This window comes from Mobula hypostoma, chromosome 7 (assembly GCF_963921235.1).
Source record: "Mobula hypostoma chromosome 7, sMobHyp1.1, whole genome shotgun sequence".
Classification (NCBI taxonomy): Eukaryota; Metazoa; Chordata; class Chondrichthyes; order Myliobatiformes; family Myliobatidae; genus Mobula; species Mobula hypostoma.
In genome coordinates this window covers 16578013-16591374 of record NC_086103.1, presented here as the reverse complement: position 1 = coordinate 16591374, position 13362 = coordinate 16578013, and the positions used below count along the sequence as shown (strand labels likewise).

The 13362-nt window shown below is 51.0% G+C and overlaps 2 protein-coding genes across 5 annotated transcripts in view; both read right to left on the bottom strand.

The window, feature by feature from the left end:
- LOC134348848 (magnesium transporter NIPA2-like) overlaps nucleotides 1-2681 on the bottom strand; it is a 31474-nt gene extending 28793 nt beyond the window's left edge. The window contains exon 1 of the mRNA XM_063052629.1: nucleotides 2486-2681. Within this exon, the coding sequence (XP_062908699.1) occupies nucleotides 2486-2510 (25 nt within the window). The 5' untranslated portion in view covers nucleotides 2511-2681. The remainder of the gene's footprint in view (nucleotides 1-2485) is intronic.
- Nucleotides 2682-6996: 4315 nt separating this feature from the next.
- Nucleotides 6997-13362, bottom strand: part of cyfip2 (cytoplasmic FMR1 interacting protein 2) — a 113318-nt gene continuing 106952 nt past the window's right edge. For all 4 annotated transcript variants that reach the window (XM_063053097.1, XM_063053094.1, XM_063053096.1 and 1 more), the window contains one exon: nucleotides 6997-8973. In XM_063053097.1, the coding sequence (XP_062909167.1) occupies nucleotides 8806-8973 (168 nt within the window). In that variant the 3' untranslated portion in view covers nucleotides 6997-8805. The remainder of the gene's footprint in view (nucleotides 8974-13362) is intronic.

The following is a 13362-nucleotide window of genomic DNA, read 5'->3' as shown; positions in this document are numbered from 1 at the left end:
GGAGGTGGTGGGCTGGTAATGTGTTGGACAGGTAAGGAGATGAGGTGATGGGCAGCTAAGCTGAGAAGGTGATAGACAGGTAAGGAGATGAGGTGGTGGACAGGTAAGGAGTTGAGGTGATGGGCAGGTGAGGAGATGAGGTGATGGACAGGTAAGGAGATGAGGTGGTGGACAGGTAAGGAGATGAGGTGATGGGCAGGTAAGGAGATGAGGTGATGGGCAGGTAAGGAGATGAGGTGGTGGACAGGTAAGCAGAGAAGGTGATGGACGGGTAAGGAGATGAGCTGGTGGGCAGGTAAGGAGATGAGGTGATGGACAGGTAAGCAGAGAGGGTGATGGACAGGTAAGGAGATGAGGTGGTGGGCAGGTAAGGAGATGAGGTGATGGACAGGTAAGCAGAGAAGGTGATGGACAGGTAAGCAGAGAAGGTGATGGACAGGTAGGGAGATGAGGTGATAGGCAGGTAAGCAGGTAAGGTGAGAGAGTAAAACAGGAATGGGGAATTTTGAAGGAAATGGGGTGAGGTGCGGGGACATCCCTGGAAGTTTGAGAAATTAATGATCATGTCATCAGAGTGGAGGCTTCCCAGACAGAATACAAAGTGTTCAAATGAATTGAATTGACTTTATTTCTTCTATCCTTCACATACATGAGGAGTAAAAATCTTTACGTTACATCTCCGTCTAAATGTGCAATGCGCAGTCATAGTAATTTGTAATAAATATTATGTACAACAGGACAGTCAACACAGCATAGAGATACAATTGTATCAGCGTGAATTAATCAGTTTGATGGCCTGGAGAAAGAAGCTGTCATGGAGTCTGTTGCCCCTTCAACCTGAGTGTGGCCTCATTGCGACATGCATAGACATATCAGAACGGGAATGGGAAGTGGAATTAAAATGTGTGGCCACTGGGAGATCCTGCTTTTTTCTGGCAGACTGAGCGTAGGTGTTCAGCGAAGCGGTCTCCCAATCTACGTCAGGTCTCACAGATACACAGGAAGCCAGACCGGGAGCACCGGACACAGTATATGGCCCCAACAGACTCACAGGTGAAGTGCCGCCTCACCTGGAAGGACTGTTTGGGGCCCTGAATGGTGGTGAGGGAGGAGGTGTAGGGGCAGGTGTAGCACTTGCTCCACTTGTAAGGATAAGTGCCAGGAGGGAGATCAGTGGTGAAGGACGAATGGACAAGGGAATCACATAGGGAGCGATCCCTGCAGGAAGCAGGAAGTGGGGGAGGAAGGGAAAGATGTGCTCGGTGGTGGGTTCCCGGTAGAGATGGCAGTAGTTCTGGAGGATTATGTGCTGGACGTGGAGGCTTGTTTTGTGGGAGGTGGGGACAAAGGGAGCCTATCTCCTATCACCCTGTGGTTCCTCCTCCCCTCATCCCACTTTCTTACTCTTACTCCTCATCTGTTTTCCAATCCTGATGAAGGGTCTTGGCCTGTAACTCTTTTCCATAGATGCTGCCTGGCCTGCTGAGTTCCTCCAGCACCTTGTGTGTGTTGCTTGGACTTCCAGCATCTGCAGATTTTCTCTTGTTTGATATTAAACCTGATTCTGAAGGTAGAAGGTTGCTCAGTGACTGGACACATGTGACCAGAGAGCCAGAGAGAACGGTACATAATGTTTCCTTGTTGTTATGTATGTTAACTCCATGATTCTGCGTATAGGAGGTGTGATTACTTGAAGATGAATAGTTTGTTGACAGAGAGAATAGCTTTAGGTACAGAACAACATCGATCAGTTGGTAGGTTGGGCAGAACAACAGAGATGGAATTTCAGCGTGATCTGTGTCAGGCTGCACACACTGGGAGGGATGGCTGGGTTAGACCTTGAACCTTCAGCCTGGAATGGCAGCAAAGATCTATCACGGACCCAGCAAACTGATAGGCAACTACCAAGAAAACACACCAGTGGTTAAATTTCATTGGAAAGTGAGGGGAGGGGAAGAGGGGGAGATATGAGGGAGAGGGGGAGGAGGGGTGAGGGAGAGGAGGGGAAGAGGAGAGGGGAGAGGAGGAGGGGGAGGAGAGGGGAAGGAGGAGGGGAGGGGGAGGGGAGGGGAGGGCGAGGGGAGGGGGAGGGGAGGGGAGGAGAGGGGGAGGGGCGGTGGGGTGAGGGAGAGGGGTACGGGAAGGAGGGAGCGGAGGAGTGAGGGTGAGGGAAAGGGGGAATAGGAGTGAAGGAGCGGAGAAGTGAGGGGGAGGAGAGGGGGTGGTGATAATATCCCGGTCTGGATTCTCCCCGTCGACTCGGTTTACCGAGTTCGGCAAAATCACTTTCCAAGCAATCGGTCCAAACGGCGGATTGGGTTCCGTCCAGGCTGGAGCGGAAAAAAGCTGGCCGTCCGATCCGACACTGATCGACCCCCCCAACCCCTCTCTCACCTTCAGCCTTGCCCCCCTCTCCCTCCCCATTACTGTCACCTCCACTCTTCTCCCCCTCCTCCGGATCTGCACACGGCCGTCCAACACTCACCTTCCGAGCAGTTGGCCTCTTCCATGGCCGCCGCCGCCTCCTCTCACCCCGAGAACCCCTCTCTGGAGAGCCGGTCCGGTCCGGTCCGGCCCGTGCCCGGGCAGGAGACGTAGTGCTGCCTGTGTCCGGGTGCCGTGTCCCGGTCAGCACCTGTCCCGGAGAGGGCCAGGTGATGTATCAGCGCCTCTGGTTACGCTCTCCGCCCCTGCCCGGGTACAAACAGAACAGGTTCTGCGGCTCCGGGGCAGCCCCACCTCCCGGGAGCGGGAGCTGCCCGCATCCAGGTTTCAACCAGAACACGGAAACAGAGCCGCCAAGAATGGGAAAGCTTTTCCATCACAACACAGGCAGAGGGAGGGGATGGTGGGGGGTAAACGTTCTGGTCGGAGGCATCTGTCAGTGTAACCCCGCAGCCCCCTCCGGAGTTCCACAAACTCCGACCACGAACCAAATCCAGATTATTGACATCTGTCTGTACATACAAACAGCCAAAAGAAACAACGCTCCCCGGCAAATGTATCATCCGGGCAACGGGATTCTGACTGTATAATCACAGCCAAAGGGATTCTTACTGTATAATCCCGGCAATGGGATTCTGACTGTATAATCACAGCCAAAGGGATTCTGACTGTATCATCCCGGCAAGGGGATTCTGACTGTATCAGCACAGCCAAAGGGATTCTGACTGTATAATCCCATCCACCGGGATTCTGACTGTATCATCCCGGCAAGGTGATTCCGACTGTATAATCGCAGCAATGGGATTCTGACTGTATAATCGCAGCAAGTGAGCCCCTCGCTTATTTCAAAGTTCAATCCATGTGGTCCCATTAACAATGCACCACAGCACGTCCTCTCCCAGTGCTTCTGAATGCTGGTGAGATCATCTCCACGTCTACCGAATTTACCTCCTCACCAGGCTCAACATCCAACCATTTGTTCTCATGATTCCCTGTCCATTAATCCCCACTCACTTGTTCCAGTTTATCAATCATTCCCACTCACCTGTCTCCATCCATCAATCATCCCCATTTACCTTTCTCCATCCGTCAATCATCCCCACTCACCTGTCTCCACCCGTCAATCATCCCCACTCGCCTGTCTCCATCCGTCAATCCCAACTCACCTGTCTCCACCTGTCAATCCCAACTCACCTCTCTCCATCCATCAATCATCCCCACTCACCTGTCTCCATCTGTCAATCATCCCCACTCACCTCTCTCCATCCATCATCCCCACTCACCTCTCTCCATCCATCAATCATCCCCATTCACCTGTCTCCATCTGTCAATCATCCCCACTCACCTCTCTCCATCCATCAATCATCCCCACTCACCTGTCTCCATCTGTCAATCATCCCCACTCACCTGTCTCCATCAGTCAATCATCTGCAGTCACCTTCACCATCCATCAATCATCCCCACTCACCTCTCTCCATCTGTCAATCATCCACACTCACCTGTGCCCATCAATCATCCCCACTCACCTGTCCCCATCAGTCAATCATCCCCAACCTGTCTCCATCAATCTCCACTCACCTTCTCCATCAGTCAATCATCTGCAGTCACCTTCTCCATCCATCAATCATCCCGACTCACCTCTCTCCATCTGTCAATCATCCCCACTCACCTGTCCCCATCAATCATCCCCACTCACCTGTCCCCATCAGTCAATCATCCTCAACCTGTCTCCATCCATCAATCATCTCCACTCACCTGTCTCCATCAGTCAATCATCCCCACTCACCTTCTCCATCCACCCCCACCTTACCTTTCACCCAGCTATTCTTGGAGAGAGAAAGACCTTTACCTCTCCAGAACTGGGAGAGGGCTTTAAGTGGCTGATGGACCTTGTACATTTGCCTCTCTATGTTGTCAAGGACACTGTGGGCACTGTATCATGAAGAGGAGAATTTGACAAATAACACAATTGGGCCAGTTTGGTGAGAATGCTATCAGCTCCACCATCCCTCTGACAGGACAATTCACTGATGAGGCTGATATCTTCAGTGAGAGTTATAGAAAAGTACAGAACAGAAACAGGCCACTTAGCCCATCTAGTTCAGTCAAACCATTTATATCGTCTAGTCCCATTGACTTACACATGGACCATAGCCCTTTATACCTCTACCATCCATGTACCTGTCCATACTTCTCTTAAATGTTGAAATCGAGCTCACATGCAACACTTCCGCTGGTAGCTCGTTCCATTGTCTCATCACCCTCTGAGTGAAGAAGTTTCCCCCCATATTCCCCTTAAACTTTTCATCTTTCACCCTTAACCCATGACTTCTGATTGTAGTTCCTCCCAACCTCAGCGAAAGAAGCCTGCTGCATTTATCCTATCTTTATATCCCCCATTTTGTAGACCTCTCTTTCTCCTCAATATTCTCCATTCTAAGGAATAAGGTCCTAACCTGTTCAATCTTTCCTGATAACCTCAGTCCTGGCAACATCCTTGTTAATTTTCTCTGTACTCTTTCAATCTTATTTATATCTTTTCTGTAGATAGGTGACCAAAACTGCACGATACTCCAAATTAGATGCAGTGGACGGGGAAGGAATGAAGATTGATTTGCAAGTGTGCGTGCAGTGTGACTGGGAGGGATCCTGCGGAGGGGGTGCTCCTCTGTCTCCGTGGCTCTTGTCCGTGGTCAGTGATGGGAGGGGCAGCAGGAGTAACCTGGGCCAGTCTGTGGTCTGACGTGTAGATGGTGCCTGAGTGGTCTGGGAGGGGGGCAGTGGTTGCCTTGGATGGTGTTGAGTTGTCTGAGTGATTTGGTGGGGGTGTGCCCAGCTTTGCCCTAGATGGTGTTGTGTTTCCTGAGGGATTTGGTGGGAGGGGGTGCCCATTTTTGCCCAGGATGGTGTTGAGGTGTCTGAATGACTCAGGGAGGGGGTGAGCTGCCCAGTTTTGCCCAGTTTGGTAAGGGGTGGGAAGTTCAAGGGGGAATATTAGAGGAAGGTTTTTTACTCAGAGAGTGGTTGGTGCATGGAATGCACTGCCTGAGTCTGTGGTGGAGGCAGTGAAGTTTAAGAGACTACTAGACAGGTATATGGAGGAATTGAAGGTGGGGGCTTATATGGGAGGCAGGGTTTGAGGGTCGGCACATTGTGGGCCGAAGGGCCTGTACTGTGCTGTACTATTCTATGTTCTATGTTCTAGAACCCCTTAAAGGTTAACTTGTAGGTCAAGTCGGTGGTGACTGAGGCAAATGCTATGTTAGCACTAATTTCAAGGGGTTGAGAATACAAGAGCAGGGATGTGGTGTTGAGACTTTTTAAGGCACTGGTGAGGCCTCACCTTGAGTATTGTGAACAGTTTTGGGCCCCTCATCTTAGAAAAGATGTGCTGGCATTGGAGGGGGTCCAGAGGGGGTTCACAAGGATGATTCCAGGAATGAAAGGGTTATCAAATGAGGAACGTTTGATGACTCTGGGTCTGTACTCACTGGAATTCAGAAGGATGAGGGGGGATCTCATTGAAACCTTTCGAATGTTGAAAGGCCTAGACAGAGTAGATGTGGAAGGATGTTTCCCATGGTGGGGGAGTCTAGGACAAGAGGACACAGCCTCAGGATAGAGGGGCACCCTGTCAAAATAGAGACATAGAGAAATTTCTTTAGCCAAAGGGTGGTGAATTTGTGGAATTTGTTGCCACATGCAGCTGTGGAGGCCAGGTCATTGGGTGTATTCAAGGCAGAGATTGATAGGTTCTTGACTGGATATGGCTTCAAAGGTTACGGGAAGAAGGCCAGGAACTGGGGTTGAGGAGGAGAAAAAAAGGATCAGCCATGATTGAATGGCAGAGCAGACTCGATGGGCCAGATGGCCTAATTCTGCTCCTGCGTCTTATGATCCAGGAGGACAGAGTGGTTAGAAGTCCCGAGACTGACCCTGTCCCAAGTCTGACTCCTGTTAACAGTACTACCCATGTGCTGAGGCAGAGGAGCCAATGGTCTACCCACCCCGCAGGTATCCACCTGTGAATCCTGGTATTGCACCACAGAATGTCAGCCCCCCACCCAACCCCCAGAACCCATTCCACACCTTGCCTGCTGTTCTCCTGCACCCTTCCTCCTCCCCCGAAACTGGGATCTAGGACAGCGATGATCCGACCCTCCCCAAGGAGGGAGAGGTAGTGATGCATTAGGTATGGGGTGTCTGGCAACACCGATACCTGGAGACCCTCACATGGCCCAGGTGTCTCCCATTGTCACTGGATACAGCCCCCCACTGTGAGATCACAGTGACAACACACGGGTCAGTCCCAGAACGAAGGTGTCAGGATGTGGGTCCAAAGTTCAAGTGCAGGACAAGTGTCAGTCCTGGTGCACTCCAGGTCGGTGAAGAATCTCACCAGTGACAGAGCATCAACTCATCACTGAGGTGGAGGGGGTGGTAGTCGTGAGGGACTTCTGCCTGGGAGCTGCATAGCCTCACACTGTTGCCATTCCAGTACCCGATCTGTCTCTCAGACCCTCAGGAAGAAATTTAGCCAGGTGTGTTTCATTTTCAATATTTATCACACGGTGGATTGCACACAATACAACAGCTCGCAAACACCAGGCAGCAGACGGGCAAGACCGCGTACAGGGCTCTGATTGTGCCCCACGTCCCTCAGTCCTGAGACTGCAGCAGCCGCTAATGTATCAGGGACACTGTTAATCCAGTTTACTGACCAACTGGCAGTGTTACTGGCCAGGGCCATGTTGGCAAGCACTGAGTCCAGTTTGTCCAGAACCCGAAGAATAGTTTCACATTTTAAATTAAAAATTCACATTCCACACACAGATTACATTAGCACATTACATCTCTCTATTTTCTGTCTTCCCTGTACTTTCCGACTGGACGATAAATATTATATATTATTATTCTGTTTAAGAAGAAGTTTCTCCTGAGAGCACAAGTTGGTTTATTGTGGGGGGTGAGGACACAAACTGGCTGGTGGATTTACACCCTTCAACACTGTCAATGAGTTGGGTGTGGGGGGGATTATTACTGGAAACATTCCCTGGATTTGAAATACATCCAATTAATATTCCATATGGACACAGGCCGAGAAGACTGGTGAAGGGGTGTCATTCCACAAAGCCAATCGATACCTTCAATACTCCCACACCTCTCCACCACCGCATCCCTCCCCACGCTCCTGCTGCAGACAGACAAGCCACTTGCTTCTGCAGTTAACCATAGAACTTAAGGGCAGGGTATGGCCATTCAGCCCATCGAGTCTGCTAACCCTGGGGAATCCACGACACGGTCGTTAATCTCGGTGCCCCCATCCTCTCTGCTGGGAATAGCCTCCCCTTGGACATCCGAAAACCAGATCACCTCCACACAACTTCCAATCCCCTGGGATCTTGCTTTTCACCTTGAAGCTGCAACTGGCTGTGGTTGGGTGTCAGGTGGTGAGAGAAGCCATGGGGTTCCACAGGTAGGAGGGACTCGGTGTGACTTGTGGCCCGCATGGGCATCGGGGTTTCCCTGGTTCTCACAGGAACCTCCCACATTGGAGGCACCCGATTCTTCAGGAGCACATTGAGCTGCCTTGCCCAACAGATAAACCCCAGCACCTCACACGTTCACACTTTTATCATTCCCGTAAATCTCCTCAAACCCTCCCCAATGATTAGGAGAATGGGCAAAGAAGGGGCAGATTGGAGTACAGTATAAGGAAGGGAATGGTCATGCACTGTTGTGAAAGGAAAAAAAGTGTAGACTATTTTCTAAACTGGGCAAAAATTAAAAAATCCTGGGTGCAAAAGGACTTGGATGTCCTCACGCAAATTTGTTAAAGGTTCACTTGCAGGTTGAGTTGGTGTAAGGAAAGCAAATGCAATGTTAGCATTCATTCATTTCGAGAGGACTAGAATACAATAGAAAGGCCCAGATAGAGTGGATGTGGAGAAGATGTTTTCTACAGTGGGGAAGTCCAGGGCCAGAGGGCATTACCTCAGAATAGAGGGACGTCCCTTTAGAACAGAGATGAGGAGGGATTTCTTTAGCCAGAAGGTGGTGAAACTGCGGAATTCATTGCCACAGCAGGTTGCAGATGAGTCAGGGTGTCAAAAGTTGTGGGGAAAAGGCATGAGAATTGGGTTGAGAGAGATAATAAATCAGCCATGATGGAATGGCAGAGCAGACTTGATGGGCTGAATGGCCTAATTCTGCTCCGATGCCTTATGGTCTTTGGAAGGGCGGGGAGAGGACTCCACGACTGGTATCAGAGAGTCAGTCTCAACAAGAAAACACGGGTAACCACACACACACAGGACGCAGCAGGGCAACGAATGATGACCCTGGGTGGACCCCAGCCCCTCAGCAGGTGGTGGCCAGCGACTGATGGATCGGTGGCTGGAAGCACCTCACATGCTCCACTGTCGAGCTCTCGTTCTCCACCGACTTCAGGTATTTGTTGAGCATGGCAAAGATCTCGTTGTTGAGGATCTGATACTTCCTGATCCGGTCTGCCATCTTCTTCAGCGACTGCAAGGACACAGAGCAGACAGAACCCAGTCATTGTGCATAGTTTCCTGATCACCAGCATTCACCGCTTCAAACATCTCCCACTCCCTCCAACATCTCCCATTCCCTCCTCCACCATTCATGTTACCGGCATTAACCACTTCCAACATCTCCCACACCCCGACACACACCCTCCAACATCCCCCATTCCCTCCTCCACCATTCACATCACCAGCATTCTCCCCCTCCAACATTCACCCGCTCCAACATTCAACGCCTCCAACATTCACCCATTCCAACACTCAACCGCTGCAACACTCAACCCCTCCAACATTCACCCACTCGAACACTCACCCGCTCCAACACTCACCCGCTCCAACACTCAACCCCTCCAACATTCACTTCCTCCAATGTCCATCCAACCAACAGTCACCCCTCCAACAAGCACTTCTTCAACACTCAACCTCTCCAATACTCACACACTCCAACACTTACCCCTCCAACATTCACCCTTCCGAAACTCAACCCTTCCGACACTCAACCCCTCCAATGTTCACCCAACATTCACCCCCTCCAACACTCAATCCCTTCAACACTCACCCATTCCAATGTTCACCCATCCATCACTCACCTGCTCCAACATTCACCCACTCCAAGACTCACCCACTCCAACATTCACCCTTCCAACACTCAGCCCTCCAACGCTCTCACACTCCAACATTCACCCCCCAACATTCACCCTTCCAACACTCAACCCCTCTAACATTCACCCACTCCAACACTCAACCCCTCCAACATTCACCCGCTCCAACATTCACCCGCTCCAACACTCAACCGCTCCAACATTCACCCGCTCCAACATTCACCCGCTCCAACACTCAACCCCTCCAACATTCACTTCCTCCAATGTCCATCCAACCAACACTCACCTCTCCAACAAGCACTTCTTCAACATTCACCCACTGCCAACACTCAACCTCTCCAATACTCACACACTCCAACACTTACCCCTCCAACATTCACCCTTCCGAAACTCAACCCTTCCGACGCTCAACCCCTCCAATGTTCACCCAACACTCACCCCCTCCAACACTCAATCCCTTCAACACTCTCCCATTCCAATGTTCATCCATCCATCATTCACCTGCTCCAACACTCACCCACTCCAACACTCACCCTTCCAACGCTCTCATACTCCATCATTCACCCCCCAACATTCACCCACTCCAACATTTACCCTTCCAACACTCAACCCCTCCAACATTCACCCTTCCAACATTCACCCACTCCAACACTCAACCCCTCCAACATTCGCTTCCTCCAATGTTCATCCAACCAACACTCACCCCTCCAACAAGCACCTTTTCCACATTCACCCACTCCAACACTCAACCTCTCCAATACTCACACACTCCAACATTCACCCTTCCGAAACTCAACCCTTCCGACACTCAACCCCTCCAATGTTCACCCAACATTCACCCCCTCCAACACTCAATCCCTTCAACACTCACCCATTCCAATGTTCACCCATCCATCACTCACCTGCTCCAACACTCACCCACTCCAAGACTTACCCACTCCAACATTCACCCTTCCAACACTCACCCCTCCAACGCTCTCACACTCCAACATTCACCCACTCCAACATTCACACTTCCAACACTCAAACCCTCCAACATTCAACCTTCGGACACTCAAACCCTCCAACATTCGCCTCCTCCAATATTCATCCATCCAACACTCACACCCCCCAATGTTCATCCATCCAACACTCACCCACTCCAACACTCAACCCCTCCAACACTCAACGCTCCAACATTCATCCCTCCAACACTCACAACCCCCAATGTTCATCCACCCAACACTCACCTGCTCTAACATTCACCCACTCCAACACTCAACCCCTCCAACACTCACCACCTCCAACACTCAACCCTCCAACATTCATCCCTCCAACACTCACACCCCCCAATGTTCATCCATCCAACACTCATACCCCCCAATGTTCATCCATCCAACATTAACACCCTCCAATGTTCATCCATCCAACACTCACCTGCTCTCATGTTCACCCACTCCAACACTCACCCACTCCAACACTCAACCCCTCCAACACTCACACCCCTCAATGTTCATCCATCCAACACTCACACCCCCCAATGTTCATCCATCCAACACTCACACTCCCCAATGTTCATCCCTCCAAGACTCACACTCCCCAATGTTCATCCCTCCAAGACTCACACTCCCCAATGTTCATCCCTCCAACACTCACACCCTCCAATGTTCATCCATCCAACACTCACACCCTCCAATGTTCATCCATCCAACACTCACCTGCTCTCACATTCACCCACTCCAACACTCAACCCCTTCAACACTCACCCACTCCAACACTCACCCACTCCAACATTCACTCGTCCACCACTCACCCCTCAAACATTCACCCTTCCAACATTCACCCTTCCAACATTCACCCCTCCAACATTCACCCCTCCAACACTCACCCACTCCAACACTCACCCACTCCAACACTCACCCACTCCAACACTCACCCACTCCAACACTCAGCCCCTCCAACATTCATCCCTCCAACACTCACAACCCCCAATGTTCATCCATCCAACACACACCCTCCAATGTTCATCCATCCAACACTCACCTGCTCTCACATTCACCCACTCCAACACTCACCCACTCCAACACTTATCCACTCCAACACTCAACCCCTCCAACACTCCCTCCAACTCTCAATCCCTCCAACACTCAACCCCTCCAACATTCATCCCTCCAACACTCATACCCCCCAATGTTCATCCATCCAACACTCAACCCCTCCAACACTCACACCCTCCAATGTTCATCCATCCAACACTCACACCCCCAATGTTCATCCCTCCAACACTCACACCCTCCAATGTTCATCCATCCAACACTCACCTGCTCTCACATTCACCCACTCCAACACTCACCCACTCCAACACTCAACCCCTCCAACATTCATCCCTCCAACATTCATCCCTCCAACAGTCACCCTCCCAATTTTCATCCATCCAACACTCACACCCTCCAATCTTCATCCATCCAACACTCACACCTTCCAATGTTTATCCAACGCTCACGCCCCCCAATGTTCATTCCTCCAACACTCACACCCTCCAATGTTCATCCATCCAACACTCACCCCCTCCAATGTTCATCCATCCAACACTCACCTGCTCTCACATTCACCCACTCCAACACTCACCCACTCCAACACTCAAGCCCTCCAATGTTCATCCAACACTCACCCCTCCAATGTTCATCCAACCAACACTCATCTGCTCTAACATTCACCCACTCCAACAATCACTTCCTCCAATATTCATCCCTCCAACACTCACACCCTCCAATGTTCATCCATCCAACACTCACCCACTCCAACACTCTCCTCTTCAACATTCCCCCCTCCAACACTCACCCACTCCAACACTCACCTCTCCAACACTCACCCCTCCAAATTTCACCCACTCCAACAATCACCCACTCCAACACTCAACTCCTCCAACATTCGCCTCCTCCAATTTTCATTTAACACTCACCCTCTCCAACAATCAACCCCTCCAACATTCCCCCACTCCAACACTCAACACCTCCAACATTCGCCTTCTCCAATTTTCATCCAACACTCACCCTCTCCAACAATCAACCACTCCAACATTCACCTCCTCCAACATTCACTCACTCCAACACTCACCCACTCCAACACTCATCCCTCCAACACTCACCCTCTTCAATGTTCATCCTTCCAACACTCACCCACTCCAACATTTAGCCCTCCCAACACTTATCCACTCCAATTCTCACCCCTCCAACACTTACCCCTCCAACATTCACCTCCTCCAATGTTCATCCATCCAACACTCATCCCTCCAACACTCACCCCCTTCAATGTTCATCCGTCCAATGCTCACCCACTCCAACACTCACCCACTTCAATGCTCACCCCTCCAACATTCACCTCCTCCAATGTTCATCCATCCAACACTCAACCCCTCCAACATTCACCCCTCCAACACTCAACACCTCAACACTCACCCACTCCAACACTCAACCCCTCCAACATTCACCCACTCCAACACTCACCCCTCCAACATTCACTCCCTCTACCAGTTACCCCCTCCCCCACTCAACCCCTCCAATATTCACCTCTCTGCCACTCATCCTCTCCCACATTCACCCCTCTGCCAGTCATCCTCTCCAACATTCAACCCCTCCCCCACTCATCCTCTCCAATATTCACCCCACCCACACTCACGCCCTCCAACACCTCCCCCCTCCTCACTATTCACTCCCTCACTGTGCTCTGCTTTGGCTGATGGTTCTGGACCCGTACTCACTGAAGTTTAGTAGAATGAAAGTGAGGGA